A 17,711-nucleotide genomic window follows, 5' to 3' on the forward strand; every position below is an offset into this window, starting at 1 on the left:
GTAATAGGAGCCTATATACGAAAAAGACCCCAAAATCGGGACTGTCCCTATAAAATCGGGACATCTGGTCACCCTAGTCCCACCCTGATAGGGGCAACTGAGTTTTCGTGCTAGGCACTCCCTGAACGCGCCGGGCATTTCACTTCTCCCCAAGCAAAGCCACTCGGACTTCCCTTCCCCTGCAGCGCACTCCTCAGCTATACAGCCCTGGCCCGCGGGTAACAGTGCCCGGCACGGCCCACGGAACCTCACAGGTGAGGGTCTCGCTCTGTGATGCCGCGTTTCCCGTCCAGGGTGTTCACGCTCTCCTCTGCCACAGCTCCTCTCCGTTACACCGGCGTCAAACCAGGAGAACCCTAGTGATGTGAACGGGTTACACCGGTGTCACTCCGGACTAAGAAAGGAGTCTGAGAGGAGTGGCAGGCGGGCTGAAGGGAGTGGCGCGCGGGTCGGGCCGGCTGAGGGGAGAGCGGCGCGCGGCAGAGTAGCCGCGCACCCCGGACCAACTACAACTCCCAGGGGTCCGAGCTGCGCGGGGCGGGCCCAGCCCTTAACTGACTGCGCTCTTCTCCTATCGGCCGCGCCTCCCGGCTTCCCATGCCCAATCGGCGGGCAGGGCGGGGCGCCAGGCCGGCGAGGGGAGCGAGTTGCTGCCTCTCAGCCCGGACACTCCGGAGTCTCGCATGGGGCGGGCGGCGGCGGCGTGGGGGCCGGGCGGGCGCTGAGGCCGCGGCGCTGCGGGCGATGGGTAAGAAACAGCCCTGCCGGGTCTTGGCCGGGCAGCGTGTCCCGGCGGGGGGTGTAAGTTGGGGGGCCGGGGGCGCGCTGGCGGGGGGTGTAAGTTGGGGGGCAGGCTGGCGGGGGGTGTAAGTTGGGGGGCCGGGGGCGCGCTGGCGGGGGGTGTAAGTTGGGGGGCAGGCTGGTGGGGGGTGTAAGTCGGGGGGGCCGGGGGCGCGCTGGCGGGGGGTGTAAGTTGGGGGGCGCGCTGGCGGGGGGTGTAAGTTGGGGGGGCCGGGGGCGCGCTGGCGGGGGGTGTAAGTTGGGGGGGCCGGGGGCGCGCTCGCGGGGGGTGTAAGTTGGGGGGGCCGGGGGCGCGCTCGCGGGGGGTGTGAGTTAGGGGGCGGGCTGGCGGGGGGGGCTTCGCCCCCGGAGCCGCGAGCGGTTCGGGGTTGGGGCGGGAGCCGGCTTCCGACCCCGGTGATGGTAAATCCTGCAGCGCGGCCCCGATCCTCTGCCCGGCAGCGGGGTCTGGGCTCGGCGAGAGCCGGGGCTCGCCGGCAGCCGCCCAGCCCTGTTCACACGGCCGGAGACGGGCCCCAGTTGTCTTAGGCGGCAGGTTCTTCAGGAGGGGAGGGGGGGGAAGGAGGTTTTTTTTTTTCTTCTTCTCCTTCTCTCAAAAGTTTCTGGCTGCAGGGGGCTTCCCAGTCACTTTTTATCTCGAAATACACTTTTCTTTCTAGTTGGTAAATTTCAGCGCTGCGTCGGGTTCTGGCATCCCACTTCCTGTTGTGGTTTGTGATCTTTAGCTGGGCTCAGCTAATTTGTTGTGACAGCTGTCAGCAACAGCGTCTTTCTTCTCTCTCTCTCTTTGGTTCCCAGAAGAATCTGCCTGTTTTTCCCCTTCCCCGTCACGGCCTCCAAAGGGTTAAGCGGAGGTATTGTACAGTGTGTACGCAGAATTCGGGTTCCATTGTACTCTGTCATTTCCCGAAAGCGACTCACGCTTGTACTTTGAAGATGCTAACGGCCCCTCCTTCCGAGCCAAGAAATGCTTTGACCTTTTCAAGAACACTTTTTTTTTTTTTTTTTCCAACCAATACGGCCGTGTAGAGGAATGAAGCGAAGCTATTCCCATTTGCCCCTCACCGGAGCACATACACGCACACATACCTTGGTAGTTAGTGTGAACAAGATAAATGTTCAGTAGTGGGCGTGTGTGTGACTCTGGAAATTGCAGATTGCTGCTGTAAAATACAAACATCCACTGTCACTGTTGGCAAAGGCAGAACCAAAAATCCAAAATACCAGAGGACTCTGCTGTTCCGGATTAGATTAGAGTCCTCTTTCCTTGGGGGTTTAGTTAACGTACTCTCCCTTTCTCTATGCACTGGAATATGTATGAGGTTGAGCACCCCCTGCTGCCCCCTTGGGTAGGGTTTAGATGAGCTCATGGGTCATTGCCATCTCTAATTTCTGTAATTCCCTGAAGTTTGGGAATGGATTTGCTGCACTTTCTGCCTTGCTGACATTGGTGCCCTGCTGGTTTCTCGCTCTCACTCTTGTTTGTACTGAGTCTTTGATTTGTTAGCAAGGTTGGGTTGCTTTTGGTTTAAGGTTTCTTTTTGTAGCAGGGTAATCTCATGGCTGAAGCACAGGGGTCGGAGCCTGGAGAACTGGCTTCTATTCCTTGCTCTGCCATTGTGCGACCTTGGGCGAGTCCCTCCCTTCCCCATTCCATGCCTCAGTTTCCCCACCTGTAAAATGATGGTTATGATACTGCCCCATCACATGTGATGCTGTGGTGTCGACATTAATCCACTAATGATGGAAGGATAAAGCACTGATTTTGAGCAGCATGTCCAGCTCTCCTCTCTGGACTGGTGAGAGAACAGTGCTGGCAGAGGAAGGGACACCACCATAAACTGTGTGAGCCCCCAACCATGCAGAAGGGCAGCCCCAAAACAGGCACTTTGCCATCCCAATAAAACTGCCAAGCAGGGTCCTGCGCAGCTGCCTTGCAAATAAACAGGTGCTTTTCAGTGTTGCAACCCAGATAAGACGCATCCCAACTGGCATGAAACAAAGAACAGTATAATACTGGATCCTCAGGATAGGAAATGGGGTGGGGGGGAGGAACAACTGCTGGGATCTGCATAGGAAGAATGAAGCGGGAGCAGCAGGACTCTGCAGAGCAGAGGGGCAGATTCCTACATGTGGCGTGAGCCAACTTGTGCTCTCACTCCTCCATATGCAACCCCCCTGATGTCTCCAATGTCAGCGGGGGCAGGGGTCTGCCCTGTTTATATAAGGAGAGGAGGGCACAGCTTGTCAACAAGCCATGATCCATCCAGTGTAACTGTTAGGAGAACTCCCTAATTAATGGTGTTCGGCTTGCTTTGTAATTAATAAAAACACCTGCACTTGACTCCTTTGTTTATTGGGAGTTGTGCTCTTGCGTCAGTGAGGGGTTCAGGTGTCTTTGTCCCTTCCTCTCCCTGCCTCTTCTCTGTGCCATGTTGACGAGCCCAGGCAGTTGGGGGGGGGGCGTTGACTCTCAGCCTTCCTCCCTCCCCCATAGTGGCTCCTGCCATAAGCCGGGTAAAAGACTCAAGCTGTTCTCTGCTCTGTTTCCCAAAGTTGTCATCATGTCCAGTAATCCCCTCAGAAGCCGGGCTTGTTTTGGCTGCCGTGCGTGGTGATCTCATGCCCAGAGAACATTAAACCGGCCAGTTTTCTCTCTCCTTTGTACAGTATGTGAAAGCATTTTATGAGCTCGCTGACCCCGTGGGGCTGAGAACGACACACAGCAAACACGAACTGGAGTAGGCTGAGGGGCTGAGCCTTGGGAACAGATCAGCCCTTGTTGTTTGAAAAGCTCCAGAAGGAGAGGTGGATATTTCACCAGCGTCAGAAGGAGAGACTGATGTGGCCTGATTCTGATCCACCAGTTCTGGTTCTGATCTGCCCTCCCCTCAGCTTGGAAACGGGGTTTGTTGGAGTAGTGGGTGACCTCGGCCCGACAGATGTTGCTCGTTCGGGCTCTGGCACCAGCAGAAGTGCAGAGTAGGAGGGGTTTTTTGTTTGTTTGTTTCTCTTCCTTCCTTGTTGTGTAAATAGAATCTATATTAAGCAGTTATGCAACGTGGAATGAATCGCACAAGTGCAGAAAGGTGGGGTGGGGCCTCTGCCCTGAGTTCACAGCAGATCAAGCACCATTCCAAGCCCCTCATTTCCAGAAACATTGTGTAGTGTGGGAGTTGCTCGGCAAGGTTGCTTACTGGACCACAGCCGAAGACAAGCTATGTCCCAGGTTCTGACGGGGTGGCCTCCGTGCAGTACCCACTATGGCAATCATGGACCCTCCTCAGGACTGGAACTTGGCACTAGGACCTTGCTCTGCCACTGTCCTGCTGTGCAATCGTAGCCAAGTCACATCTCTGCTCAGTGCCTCAGTTTCCCCTCTCTCAATTTAGATTGTAAACTCTTCAGGGCAGGTAGGTGTCTGTGTAGCACCCAGCACGGTGGGGCCCTGGTCTCAGTGTGGCCTCTAGACGCTACAGTAATACACCTCTTACAGTGTCCCAGCTGTGCTTCCCTTGGCCTGGCCTTTGGGCAGGAGTTTCCCGCTGGCTCTCTGGTCAGGGGTGGGTGTACTTTTTTGTAATTGTTCAATTGTCCGTTACTTTCGGGTTGGATTAGCAGCAGCACAGACCCAAATGCTTGCTTTAGGCCAAATGGGGACAGTGCAGGGCAGTCTGCCCAGCTCTACCCCCCTACTGACTTGGAGGGGTTGGGATTCTTCTACGAGCCAGGTGGGAACTGGTGAGGACTATTTATTTAACTGCTGGGCAGTGGAGGGAGGTGGCTCTACCCCGCTCTCGCTGTCTATGGGCTCTTGTTGAAGAACCTGAGGGGTAGGGGGTTCGACAGGGCAGGAGTGGTCAGGGGCTGCAGTAGACCTAAGACAGGTCCCCATGTCTTGCGTTGTCTCAGGTAATGACTGGGGAAGTGGAAGGGTCTCTCCACTTGCTCGCTGGGGCTGGGGGGATTTCCCATCCCTCCTCAGCAACTGGAGGGAGAGTGAGCCACCTGCCAGAGGCAGTTAGCTGAGCGTCTGGCAGGAACGGATGTGGCTGAGGTGGGGAAGCGTTCACAGCACTGCACTGGCTCCCACAGCTCCAGGAAGCCACCCTGAAAGCGAAAGCAGTGGCCAGACGACCCACCGTCAGGAGCTGTTGACAAACACGGCATGTCTCTGAACAGGAAGCAAGGCAGATACCTGCGTCACAGAGGTCTCTGTTCTTGGAAAGCCTGCCTGTCCTCAGGCCCAGTCCAGGGCAGTGGGTCCCTCTGGCATGTCCAAGGCTGAAGAGTGTCCCTCTCTGGAATTCTGACTGGGTTCAGCTGGGGCCTGGCCCCCTGTGCAGAGCTGGGACCTCCCTCAAAAAGGATGGCGTGTAGCAATGAACCATGGGCCCAAGCATGAAATCCTGAAAGACCTGACTGTTTCCCGAGTTCAGGGCTGTGCAGATCTGGGCATCCAGGTCTCCATCCATTGGAGAGGCCTGGACTGGGAAGTCTGGATCCAGCTCCAGCTCTGCGCCCTGCATTTGAGGGGCGGGAAGGTTGGATCCTGGATTACTGATGCTGGAAACTGGGGCCCTGTAGCATTTGAGGGACTGATCACATGTATTCCCTAGTATGTGCATCTGTCTGGGCTGCAAAGGAGTGCTGGTGTCTCACTCTGCAGTGTGTGTGCAGAGTATGGAGAGAACCTCCCCTTGATTTGCATGATTGTTTGGGCCTTTCACTTCTCAATGGTTTCTTCATCTTCTCCCTTGGCCACAGCACTCAGCTTTAAAGGGAAGAGGAAGAAGAAGACATCCACAATGGAGGCTGCTGGGCCGGGGCCTGTGGAAGAGGCTGATGCTGTGAAGCCTGGACCCGAGGGGAGCCAGAGCACTGTGGACCCGCTGGACCAAGTGGTGAGTGAGAAACAGCGTGAAGTTCTCTCCTTGTCTCCCATTGGAGTTTCTTGAGGCACTCTGCCTTCTCCGTGAGATGGGAATGGGGTTCTTGAACCCTCTGAGAGAGGTGAGCAAAGGATGCTGTCGAGGTGTATTTTGCTATTTGGGTACCTGTGTTCATAGCTGCACCAGTCGACAGGCCAGGGCAGCAACTGACAACAGTGCTCCAGGAACAACAGCTGAAATTCCTGTGCAGCCTAGTACGGGGGGAAATCTCTCTCCTTCCCCTTGATGGCAAACAGTTGCTAAAGACAGTTCATCACTGTTCCAGCATACCCCGATGGGGCTGCTCTGGGTGTCTGTACTGAAAGACAGCCCTAGACTTTGGGTTGGTCTCACTCTTATTCTAGATGAAGGAAAAACAACCAATTTTAAAGTCAAGCCTCCAGGGAAGTGCCGGCGGGGTTTGTTTTATTTGTTTTCTCGTAGGTGCCCCAGTCCTGGCCTGGGACCTTGTTGGGCTGGGCGGTGTACAGCCCCAGAACAGAGAGAGGGGACCTGCCCCAAAGTACATGATGAGAGCAGACAGGCAGAGACAGAGCACAAGGAAGCAATGAGACAGTGCTGTCTACCTGGGCAGGGCAGACACAGGGCAAAGGGGTAGAACGCATCAGCAGAGTGAACCGTGGGATGGATGCAAATGGCAAGCTAGTGCCAGGATTTTTTTTCTTAAAAGCAGCTAAAGGGAAAGAAAAGAGAGAGGGATGAGGGGGAGAGGGTGGGGGGCAGGTGTGGAGTGACATGGAGATGAAGGGACTATGAGGGAGACTGTGTGCATCGTCTTTATAACCTGCTGCCTCAGCTTGGCCTCAGTCACCAGGCTCCTTAGAGATGTGGAGGCGCGATGCGGAGCCATTCCATAGAGTGGCTACGGAATTCTGCATGGGGCCCGTTTGTGTGGCCAGCGCTGACTTACACCTGCATCAGTCCCTTATTTACACCTGCAACATGCAGCAAAGGTGTGTCCCTTACAATAGAGAAGACCCAGAACTTGGTTGTCATAAATAGAAGGGGATTGTTGATTGAGGTGGCTGGATGCAGATAAGACTCAGGGGTTCTCTTGAACTTCCAGACAAATGCAACCTGTGCTGCTGAAGCAGTTGTGGAACAGACTACTGATGACGCTGCAGTCCTAGGCGTGCAAACCTGCCCGGTGCTCAGTTTGCGCACACAAATGGCTGGCGTGCACACACAGGTGTGCACCATCTGCAGCAGGGAGTCGGAAGTCAGGCTGCAACTGAGACACTGAGAGTGTTTCGGGGCAAGGCGCATTACAGGCCTCTGGGATAATCGGTGCAGTTATGGAATTGAGACCATTTCCAGGAATGGTGACAACCCAAAAGAGAAGGCAGATGCTCAGATTGTCCGTCTGCATCATGTGAAACTGAGAGGGGAGCCACAGAGCCAAGGAATTAATGAGGGGGAAATGGGCGAAGGACAGTCAGGGAAGTCATGGCCACCTTTGTCTCTCTCTGAGCATTGCTGCCCTTGCCACATGGAGCGTGTTGCATAGTCATGTATGCTGCTGGGTGCACGTGGTCCCATGCTGCTCTGTGAAAGGGCTGCGGGAGCACACCCAGTCCAGAGCAGGTCACTGCATGGAGCATGTGGACCATAGGAAGCGTGTCTGTTCTCTATTACGGAGGAGATGCCCCTTTAGCTCACCAGAGGCCTGTGGCTTCTCCATTGTGGAAGGTTGTGAGTTCTGTTCCTTGTTGCTTGTAGACATCTGCCTGTCTACGGGGCCTGTTCCATGGCCTCCTGGCCACAGAACCTTCCATGGGACTGTCGCGTGAGACTGGTGTGTCCTCCTCATCACTTCAGTTGTCAATTTAAAGTCCTCCTAGGTTGCAGCCATGGGGTGGGTGTGAGCTGTATAGCCTCCCTGGGTCGAGTATTGGGTTACACTGGTTCTTGTCAATCCGTTATCTTCCCCAAGCACTATGGAAACTCACATATGATGCCTTGTGTCTTTGTGGGCACATCTAAAGGGCGCCTGCCACTTCCATCTTGGTGGGGAGAGAGATGGGATGGATACAAAAGAGACCTTCCCCATGGTGCTGAGAGTGAGGGGTGTAGATTGTGCGAGTCCTCAGCACTGGGTGGCTGGTGTGATTGCTAAAGATGGGACTAGAGACAAAGTGTCCCCAGCAGTCCCTTGCCCTGGGCCTACCTGCTGTGACAGCCATGGCAGAACACACCATAACACTGCTCCCATTAAATGGCACTGGATGTCTTGGGCGACCAGCAATGGCAGACCATGCCTCTCACCCTCCAGGCCACCAGTGTAGGTCCAATCTAGGAAAAATTGTTCCCCTCTGAGTGTTGTTCTGGTGAAAGGAGTTTGGTGAAGTGGTTCATTCACTCAGTCTGGTTTCCAGCAGGCAGGTGGCCGCTTCACCGAAACCACTGCCGCAGCCAATTTGAGCGGGCAGGCTTAGCAGAGTGGGCGAGGACCGGATGGTGTACAAAGCGTGTCTCGTGCCTTAGAGGAGAGGGCTGTCCCATCAGGGCAGGCCTGAGTGGGTGGTGGCGGTGCTGAGTGGGTTTGAGAAACTTGCCCTGTGGCAGAGGCCTTGATTGCCAGGACTCTCGCTCACGCACCAGTCCCCCGTACTGAATTCACTGAGGCTTAAAAAAGGAAAAGGAGGCCCAGAAATAGCTCAGCAGCTAAAATAACACGTCTGCCACAAGCAGCTAAAAGAATAGAAAGAAGAAAAAGTGCTGGGAGCTGAGCAGCTGCTTTGCCCAAAAATAGCAACAAGTTTTATAACTCTGGAAAATGTAGAACAAACAAATGAGAAACATTTTTAGCCGAGAGAGAGAGGATGAGAGCGAGTATTTCTGCCCTTCTGTTTTCCTGGAAGCTGTTCCTCGTGTTCTCACACAGCTCCAGTGCTCTGACCAACTTGGCTGCCTTCCCAGCCGGGAGAATAATAAACTCTGGCTCTCGCTCTTTAGTTGCACAAGTCTGTTACTCTCCGGAGCTAATAAAGTGCCTCCGACCACAAAACACCTCTCGATGGTATTTAGAGCAGTGGTACAATGCAGCATGGCGTTCTGTGAAAACCCCACTGGTGGGAGTAGAACCCAGGAGTCCTGACTCGCAGCTCACTACTGTGAGTGTGTATCCAGCAGGCAGAGCCATGCAGATGTGTGGTGGGGGTGTCCAAGATGAGGTTGAAAAGAGGCAAGAAAATGTGAAGCTTCCGTCACTCTCTTATCATCCCTGCCATTCCGTAAGTGGCCTTGCACTGTTCCCCTCCTTGCTGAGGGACTCTGGGGGCAACTGGTCCCAGATCTTGGCACTCCAGCCTGCACAGCTGTTCTGAAGCAAACATGAGCTAGGCCGTGGGAGCTGCTGCTGCTCCTCAGCTGTGCATATCTAGGAGGGTTAAGGAATTAATATAGTCCCCCCCACCCACCCACCAACCAATGCAGTCTTCTCTGGATTCAGGAAGACTTTAGCTGGCTCTGTGTGGCAAACACATATAAGTTGGGTGACCTAGTGGCAATGGCTTGGCAGTCAGGACTCCTGGTACAATTCCTGGCTCTGATAGGGAACATGGCCCAGTGAGTAGAGTGGGAGCTGGGAGCCAGGACTCCCAGGTTCTATTCCTGGCTCTGCCATGGACTCTATGTGAGCTGAGGCAGGTCCCCTCCCTCTCTGTCCTTTGACTTCCCCGCCTCAGTTGGTGATTGCCTGGCTGTGTTTCTCCGCAGGACTCGCTAGCACTGAAGCCAGACAGCAGCTCCGAAGAGGAGCAGAAGAGGTTGGTGGAGGAGATGGGGGATGAGCAGGCATCGAGCAGGGAGAAAGAAGAGGAGCAGGCCTTCCTGGTCAATCTCTACAAGTTCATGAAGGACCGTCACACCCCCATCGAGAGGGTGCCTCATCTCGGCTTCAAGCAGAGTGCGTCCACTCACCTTGCGCGCGTCCGCTCATTTCTCCTGCCACAGCCTACTGCTCGGCTGCTCATAACCATGTCTTGGGGTCGGGGGGGAGTCCCCGAATCCTTTGCTGGTTTCCAGCACAGGTGGCACGGCAGGAGTGGGTGTAGGAGTGACATGCAAGCCACCTCTTCAGGGCCGGCCTGTGAGAGGCTGTCACATCCATGTAACAGCCAGTCATAGACTGGGGGTAGGAAGTGGGGCTACCCCAGGCCAGTGGCAGTGATTTCCCCCTCCATGACTGGCAGGCCCACGCCTGTTGGCTGAGTAACCTGCCAGCGCCACGAGCAACTAGCACCACTCGGTGGCCCAAAGGAAGCAAACTGTGGCTGCTAGTGAGATCCTCATGCAGGTGGCTCACAACAATTCAAGGGTGGCTTTTTGAGTGACCAGAACTCCCTTTCCCAGGCCCTGCATGGGTGGGGGTGTTAATGGCAGAGAGCGAGAGGAGAAAGCCATTGTGTGTGGTGAAGCGTACTGCTCTGATCTCTGCCAGCGCCTTGGCCATGCCAGCAGGGGCCTTGGCCGGGTGGGCAGCTTCCTTGCAGCAGCACCTCTGTGCTCACTGGGACCATAACAGTCTGGTAATCTTCCTTGTGGCAGTGCCCTGCCCAAGCCACCCAGTGTCCCAGCACTGACCTCTCCCTGAAAGGTAGCACAGCAGCTGGTCTCCCAGCATGACACGGCTGTGGTGCTCCCTATACATCCTGTGTATGGAGCACTGCCCTGGCTGATGACCCAGCGTCATGTTGCTGATGGCCCATCCTGTAGTTCCCATTCAAGTCAGTGGGGGCTACTCTCACACAACCTCCAAGAGTCCCACTGACAAGGCTGCTGGTGATGAAGGGTGAGTAGTGCCTTGGCACAGGGGTCATGAAACGTTAGCCCAGTGACCTGCCCTCACTCCTTGCCTGTTCCTTGTCTTTGTCTAGTTAACCTGTGGAAGATCTACAAAGCCGTGGAGAAGCTGGGAGCGTATGAGCTGGTAAGAAGAGTGGAACTGTTATTACTGGGGCAGGGACTCCGCTGCCATCACCCTTATGCTGCCCTGTCGCAGGGTCATCTCTTTATCCAAGTGGGACACAACTTCCCCTGGAGCCTAAATCTGTTGCTATGTGCAGCAGTTGGGAGCAGGACAGGGTTTAGAGGATCATGGGGGACTGAGGCCAAGCCTGTGGCCAAACTCCTGTTCAAACAGATCTCCGCTGCAATGCTGCAGTGATGGGGCAAGGCTCCTTGGCATGGAAGAGACCTCCCAGAGTCTCTCAGCCGAGGTGGAACTGTCATTGCTTCCAGCCAGAGTCATGCCCAGAGGGCTGAAGGTGGTCCCTAGTGCACAAAGCTGTGATGGCCAATCTGTGCTGTTGGTGCAGGTCTCGGCCCAAGTGACCCCACTTGGAACAAAGAGAAGGGGCTCAGAGGCTGGTGTAGACTTGCCTTTGGGCTCTTCTGCAGCAGAACTGCAAAGATGGTATTGTTGGGGTGTCCCAGCTGGTTCACGCCTCTCTGCAACAAGCAAATCCACCGTGTTAGAGGGGCAGGGGCAGGGTCATCTTGGTGAAGCTCATGGTTCAGGTCCTGAAGCAAGGGACAGCGCACACAGCTGCTGATTGGCACAGACAGTGCAGTGCAATAAGCAAAGCACAGTGCTGGACCTGAAGGCAGAGGGGTGGAAAATCCAGTCCCTGGGGACATTGGCAGCCAGAGCAAGAGAGTTTGGGGGAAAGGAAAAAGGTACCTGGCGTCTGCCTTCCTGTCACAGATACCCTGCTCAGCCCCACAGAGCAAGAGCGGTGTGCAGAGTCCTGGAGCTGGCCCTTTAAAGGCCCCACCCTACCAAGGCTCGTGGGCATGAGAGAGTTAACCAGGCACCTGGTGATTTATCTCTCTGAGCAGAGCAGTGCTGGCATCTCCTGCTGCCTCTTCCTGTCCCTGGTGGATTTAACGGGCAGAGGGGGGAGGGGACTTTGCTGCAGAATGAACATTTTCCTTCATGTTGGCACTTTGCTTGGCTCAGCTGATTTCCTCCCCGTCGCCCCATCTGTTCCTGCAAACAGCAGCAATGCGAGTTGCTGGTGCCAGCACCTGTGCGGAGTACCATGGGGAGGGGAGGCTGCCTAGAGCCCACAAGAGGGGCTCTCCGGCTCCAGACACCAGTGGGATGGAGCATGTGGCGTTTTCAGCAAGTTGACCAAAAGCCCTGCCACCTGCAGCTGACCCACCCTGGGGTGAGGGGAATGGATCTAGTTAGCCTCATCTGTGCCCATCACTTAACTTTTTCCTGGCTCCCCAGTGCAGCCTGGTGCTCATTGCTGCGCAGGGGAAGGGTGGCTTGGGGGTCAAAGCAGGACAGCAGGAGGTCGGGCCTGCATTGGAGGTGACAGGTTGTGCCTCTGTACACCAGTGCTGTGCTGGAACTGGAAAGCCTGGGTTCTGGTCTAGCTGTGCCATGGTTGTGCTGTGCCTCGGTTTCCCCAGCTGTAAACTGTGATGGTCACAGGCTTAGGCTAGGTCTATACTACCCGCCTGAATCGGCGGGTAGAAATCGACCTCTCGGGGATCGATTTATCGCATCCCGTAGGGACGCGACAGTCGATCCCCGAATCGACACTCTTACTCCACCAGCGGAGGTGGGAGTAAGCGCCGCCGACAGAAAGCCGCAGAAGTCGATTTTGCCGCCGTCCTCACAGCGGGGTAAGTCGGCTGCGATACGTCGAATTCAGCTACGCTATTCACGTAGCTGAATTTGCGTATCTTAAATCGACTCCCCCCTGTAGTGTAGATGTACCCTTAGGCAGGATCCCAACAGGTGGCCTGTGATCTGCGTGCTGGTTAGCCTGTTCTGTTCTCAGCCATGGCCCTGTCGTGAGGCTCCATGGAGGGCTGGGTGTAGTCTCAGGTGTTAGTGCAATGAGCATCCATTAGCAAGGCCGAGAGCCTAGGCCCAAGGGTGCCAGCTCTAACGCAGAACCCGTGGTCAGCTCCTTGGGTGCTCCCCAACCCCCAGCTTTGGAGGGGAGCTGCTGTCGCTGCCCCCAGCCCTGCTCAGGCACCCCAGCTTCCTGTGCTGGCAGGGCCTCTCCTTTCTCTGCAGCAGTGGCACATCGCTGGGGTAAGGGTGCCGCCCACAGGCGCATTGTGCAAGGTGCTCCTTGATGCTGTGGACACAGCGTCCCCAGTAGGTCTCATTCTCCCCTCCTTTTGCAGGTCACAGGAAGGCGCCTCTGGAAGAATGTGTATGATGAGCTGGGGGGCAGCCCTGGAAGCACCAGTGCAGCCACCTGCACCAGGAGGCACTACGAGAGGTATGGACCCCTCCTGCCCATGCCACAGCCCTGGGGGCACAGACAGGAAGAGCAGCCAACCCTCCCGGAGTGCCTCGCCTCAGCGAGCTGCCAGTGTCACCAGGAACAGCCGCTCCTGGCCACGGACGGTTGCCCTTGAGGCCTTGGTTTGAGTGTCCGCCCTGCCAGCCAGGCGGTGAGGTCTGTCCTGGCGACCGGCACTGTCTGTGGTGCTGAGCCCCCACTAGCACAGCGGGGGCTTGCTCCCTCTGCAGCACATAAGGTTTGAGCAGGTTGCTGTGCCTCTCACGCAGGCAGCAGAAGCTCCTGCTCCTTGGTCACTCTTCCAGTCCTGGGTCCCCAGATCAGTGGCTTCCAGTTAACATCACCCTGCATCTGCTGCTTCTCACCTTGTGCCCGCGCTACGCGTAAACTGGGTACCCCGGCAAGTCCTGCCCCTTTGCTCTGTGCCTGAGTTTCCCCATCTGTAAAATGGGGGATGGTACCACCCTTATTCTGCAGACTGTGGCAGGGATGCACCCAGCCACGCTTGAGGTATTTTGAGATCCTCCAATGGAAGGGACCAGAGAAGAGTGGGGCGCCGGGGAGGGGTTGTTTGTTACAGCCCAATTGTCTGAGGACATACAGGTCCCCAAGGATGCTGGTTGCACCTGCTAGGGTGTACCAGTGCTGGAATCTGGTGCTTCCTCCTAGGAACATGGGTACAGCTGTATGGGTTTAGTGCCACTGCTGTGCTCTGCCCGGGCCCAGCCAAGTCCTCTGCTGTGTGTCATGGTTAGGGTGGGGAGGGCCTGCATGTCTCAGTGGAACTGGGCTCCTCTGGGCCACAGTCCCTGATTCATGCACTTGGCCTCTCTGTCCTGCAGGCTGGTCCTCCCGTACGTGCGACACCTGAAGGGCGAGGATGACAAGCCCCTTCCCCCCGCCAAGCCCCGGAAGCAGTACAAGGTCTCCAGGGAGCCCCGTGGGGAGCAGGGCGATGATGCAGCCGAAAAGAGCAAGAGAGTCAAGAAGGAGAAAAGTGGAGACCAGGTGCAGGACTGTGCCAAGCTGGGCCAGGCCAGGACACCCCCTCCTCAGGGCCTCTCGACAGCAGCCTCCAGACCATTGCTCTTGACAGTGCTCATGCTGCAAGGAGAGATACTGGGGGCTGTGCTGGGGCAAGGGATTGGGCAGGGAGAAAAGCCTCTGAGACAAGAGAACTGCAATGGGCCAGGGGGCAGCAGGGAGGAGGACGCTGTGGCTGGATGCCTGGGGGAAGAGAACAAAGGAGTGGGCAAGTGCGGGAGCTGGAGGGCTGGCTCCCCATGGCTTTTGGGGGGACTCTGACAGGTGGGTGGATCTGGAACCCACACAGCTGTGATTAGACGTTCAGCTAGAATGGGGAGCTCTTACTACAGTGGCTGAGGAGGAGGGGGAGCTGCTCACCCAGGTCAGGGGTCGGCCTGGGAGTGTCCCTCTGCATTTAGCAGATGATCAGGGGCTGTGTCCCGTGCCCCCTCTCACCCTAACCTGCTCACGGGAGTGTTCTCAGCCCTTTCCCAGCGCTCATGGTCCCATCCCTTGGGTTGTAGGTTTTGCCTGAGAAGGTGAAGCCGGATGCCTCTGCCGCTCCCAAACAGGGCAGGGAGGCTGTGACGGATGGCCCCGAGCAGAGCCGACCGGGAGACCGAGCTGAGGGGCTCCCCCTTTTGAACACCAAAGATTTGTCCAAGAGCCAGCCGTCTGTGAGCTGCCACAGCAACTGTAGGGCCCACGGCTGCTCCGAGGCCTACAAACGGCTCTTCTCCAGCTTCTACTTCAAAGGGAACCATGGTATCATGTCTCCCTTGGCCAAGAAGAAGCTGCTGGCTCAAGTGAGCAAGGCTGAATCCCTGCACTGTGATGAGAGACACCTGAGCCATTGCCCTGAAGGCAAGAAATCCAGGTCTGCAGGGCTCCCCTGCCCCAGCCCAGAGCTCGACTCCAACAGGCCATCAGTCATTCATCAGAGCAAAGAGGGAAGGAGCCCTGGGCCAGAGGGGGATGATGCCAATGACCCAGCCCAAGCATGTCACCCTCCTAACAAAGGGGAGGGGGCACCATGCCCAAAGAGATCTCTGAGCCCCAGAGGCAGCCAGATATTTCCAAGGACAGAGGATGGGAGTTCAGGGCGCCATCTCTCCCCTGCTCCTACCATCTTCACTGGCCACTTCCACGCGTATAGAAGTGAGGTTCTGAAACCTGTGAGCTGCCACCCCCTACGAGGCCCGATGGAGTATTTTCGTGGCTTCAAGGATTTCCCAGAGTCTCTCTCCATCTATCAGCAGCCAGGCAAGGACCTGCAGCCACCCAGCCTCCCTCGGAAGAGGCAGGAGGGTACGGAGGGTTGTGTGGAGCAGCCAGAAGATCTGCGCAGCAAAGCGAGCCAGGCTCCGCCTTCCTGGAGCAGAGACAGCCAGGGACCCTCTGCCTTCTATAAAGGCGGCTCTGCAGGGAGCAAAGGCTTTCCCTACGCCAGTGTGAAAGCCTGCTGGGTCCCACCCATGGCCAGCTTTGTCAAGGCCAGTCCCCAGCTACCCAAGAATGGTGGGCTTGTCCATCCCATCCCACAGAGCCAGGTGGGCAGCCCTGGCCTGGGCCCCGGGCCGAGGAGCAAGCGCAGTCTGGAGGAGGAGGGCTTTGTTCATGGGAAGAAGCTAAAGGCCGTCTCGCCTCTCGTCAAGGGAGTGGAGCCAAAGGACAAGCGCAGCAAGTCGCCGAGCCTCCAGCCGGGCCTGGCCAAGCCACAGGCTGTGGTGCCAAGCCCCAGCTTCCCAGCACCGCTCCCCTCCGCTGCAGGGCAGGACAGTTACAAAGGGACGATGCTGAGGTTCCCGGTGAACTTTGGCACCTCCGCGGACCATTTAAAGGGCCAGTCCTCTCCACTGATCCCTTCGCTCTCTGTCAACCCATTTGTCATCCCTGCGTTTCCAGGCCACTTATTAGCTGCCTCTACTCAATCCTCAGACCTCTGCCGGCCGCTGGCTGCCAGCCTAGTGCACTACCCTACGTCTTACGACAGCTCGCTGCGGCACAGGCTATACCCTGTCACAACGTGGCACAATCAGCCAACATACGCCTCCCCCCACGGGACCACCTTCCACCGGAACAACAAGCTGTAGCCACTGGCGTGGGCACTACCCCTTATGGGGAGAGAGGTTTTCTACTGATGGTAGTGGGTCTCAGCCAGCCATGGCGCAGGGGTAGGACACTCGGTAACACTGGAGTTGCAGCTGTGCTGCATCTCGCCTTTGGAGCTGCCCCAGTCCCGTGGCCTTGTATTGCAAAGCGGTAAGAGAATATACGGACACTCTGGACCACGTCATTTTTACTCTTGATCTTTGAGCTTTATTTGTAATTGACATCGTACGCTGGGGACTTCAACACATACGTTGTGGGTTTAAAAAAAAAAAGGGGGGGGAGCAAAATAGGTTCTGGAGATTCCTCTTAATGCCGGAGGTGACCCCATTCACCTTGTAGTTGCTCAGACAAATAGGTTCCAAAGTGCAGCGCGAACTTGGATGTTGTTGGTCCATGCTTCTTAATAGCAGGACTGAAAATAGGAGTGTAAAGACAGGGAGAGAGGAAAAATTCAAATGAATTAACAAGTACTATTTCTAGGGTATCCCAATATGCCAGCTGAGTTTTTGGGGTGCTCTATGATCCATGTTACAGAGCACTAGTTCTTCTGATCTAAAAACAGAACAAGTTTATTTCAGTTGAGTTGCCTCCAGGACAGGAATCCTGGGTTTCAATTTCCAGGGGCTTGGGGGAGGGGAGTTAAAACACCCATTGGTTTTGCAGAACCCTGAAATGGTTTGAGACGTTCCCAAGCTACTCCCATCCCAACATGACACTGTCTGTGGAGGTTCCTGTGGATCTCTCCAAAGGCTGCATTGGTCTGGTTGGAAGCATCTAGGTGTCTACAATAAAACTGCCCAAGATGGTGCAAAATGGGTAGAGTGTTTGGGGTCTCTGTGGTCTCTGGGACTGTGGCGGGAGGAGGAAGAGGCCCATCAGGAGTGTCCAATACTAAGCGAATAGTGTGCGCCGTGTGTATGCTTTGTGGTGATCGCATTGTCACTTAACGAAGCACGTGTGATGGGGACCTGCTGACCTGGCACTATGTACAGGGCTGGTGAGGAATAGCTCTCTTGGGAACAGGCTGGCACCACCTTGAAAGAAGGTGAGCAGCAAACGGTACTGCCTGTCCTCACCTAGGGTGTAAGCGCTGGTACGACTCCATTGACTTCAGCAGGGTTAATCACACTGGTGGGACTGGAAGGAGATGTAAATTCTGATACCTGCTCCTGTCCATTTCGATGCCAAACCTGTCCACTGACTTCAGTGGGAGCAAGTTCAAGGCCTTGAAAGGGTTAAAGATGCAGAATCTTAAAGTTGGTAGGAAACTAAGACTTTTTGCCACCTCAGCTGTGGGATCTTGGGGGTTCTGCAAGTAGTGCCGTGTTCAAAACTACTGCTCCGACTGAAATGCCTCCTGCCTGTTAGAAATGGGAATTTCTGCCTGTCCCTCTGGCCATCCTTCCCTTGTGCAGTGTTGGCGAAGGGCATATCTGGACTCTCCTTCTAACCCTTGGTTCATCTCCCTCAAATAAACCCTCTTCTCTAATTCAGTGACCCACCAGGAACTCTGGCTAGTGTCCTGTGCTGCCTAACTTCTGCCTTG

The 17,711-nt window shown here is 55.9% G+C and overlaps 1 protein-coding gene across 5 annotated transcripts; it reads left to right on the plus strand.

Moving 5' to 3' along the window:
* Positions 1 to 236: 236 nt before the first annotated feature.
* On the plus strand, positions 237 to 16,981 carry ARID5A (AT-rich interaction domain 5A). 5 transcript variants are annotated; one of them, XM_054018897.1, is made up of 7 exons: positions 237 to 254; positions 5,569 to 5,705; positions 9,471 to 9,660; positions 10,631 to 10,683; positions 12,906 to 13,003; positions 13,870 to 14,035; positions 14,578 to 16,981. In XM_054018897.1, the coding sequence occupies exons 2-7, from the start codon at positions 5,610 to 5,612 to the stop codon at positions 16,144 to 16,146; spliced, it is 2,172 nt and encodes a 723-aa protein (XP_053874872.1). In that variant the 5' UTR covers positions 237 to 254; positions 5,569 to 5,609; the 3' UTR covers positions 16,147 to 16,981. The 5 variants fall into 5 exon arrangements, with proteins under 5 accessions (XP_053874872.1, XP_053874871.1, XP_053874873.1 ...); XM_054018896.1 differs by lacking the exon at positions 237 to 254 and adding an exon at positions 665 to 748; XM_054018898.1 differs by lacking the exon at positions 237 to 254 and adding an exon at positions 3,592 to 3,609.
* The last annotated feature ends 730 nt before the right edge of the window (positions 16,982 to 17,711 follow it).

This window comes from Malaclemys terrapin, chromosome 2 (assembly GCF_027887155.1).
Source record: "Malaclemys terrapin pileata isolate rMalTer1 chromosome 2, rMalTer1.hap1, whole genome shotgun sequence".
NCBI lineage: Eukaryota > Metazoa > Chordata > Testudines > Emydidae > Malaclemys > Malaclemys terrapin.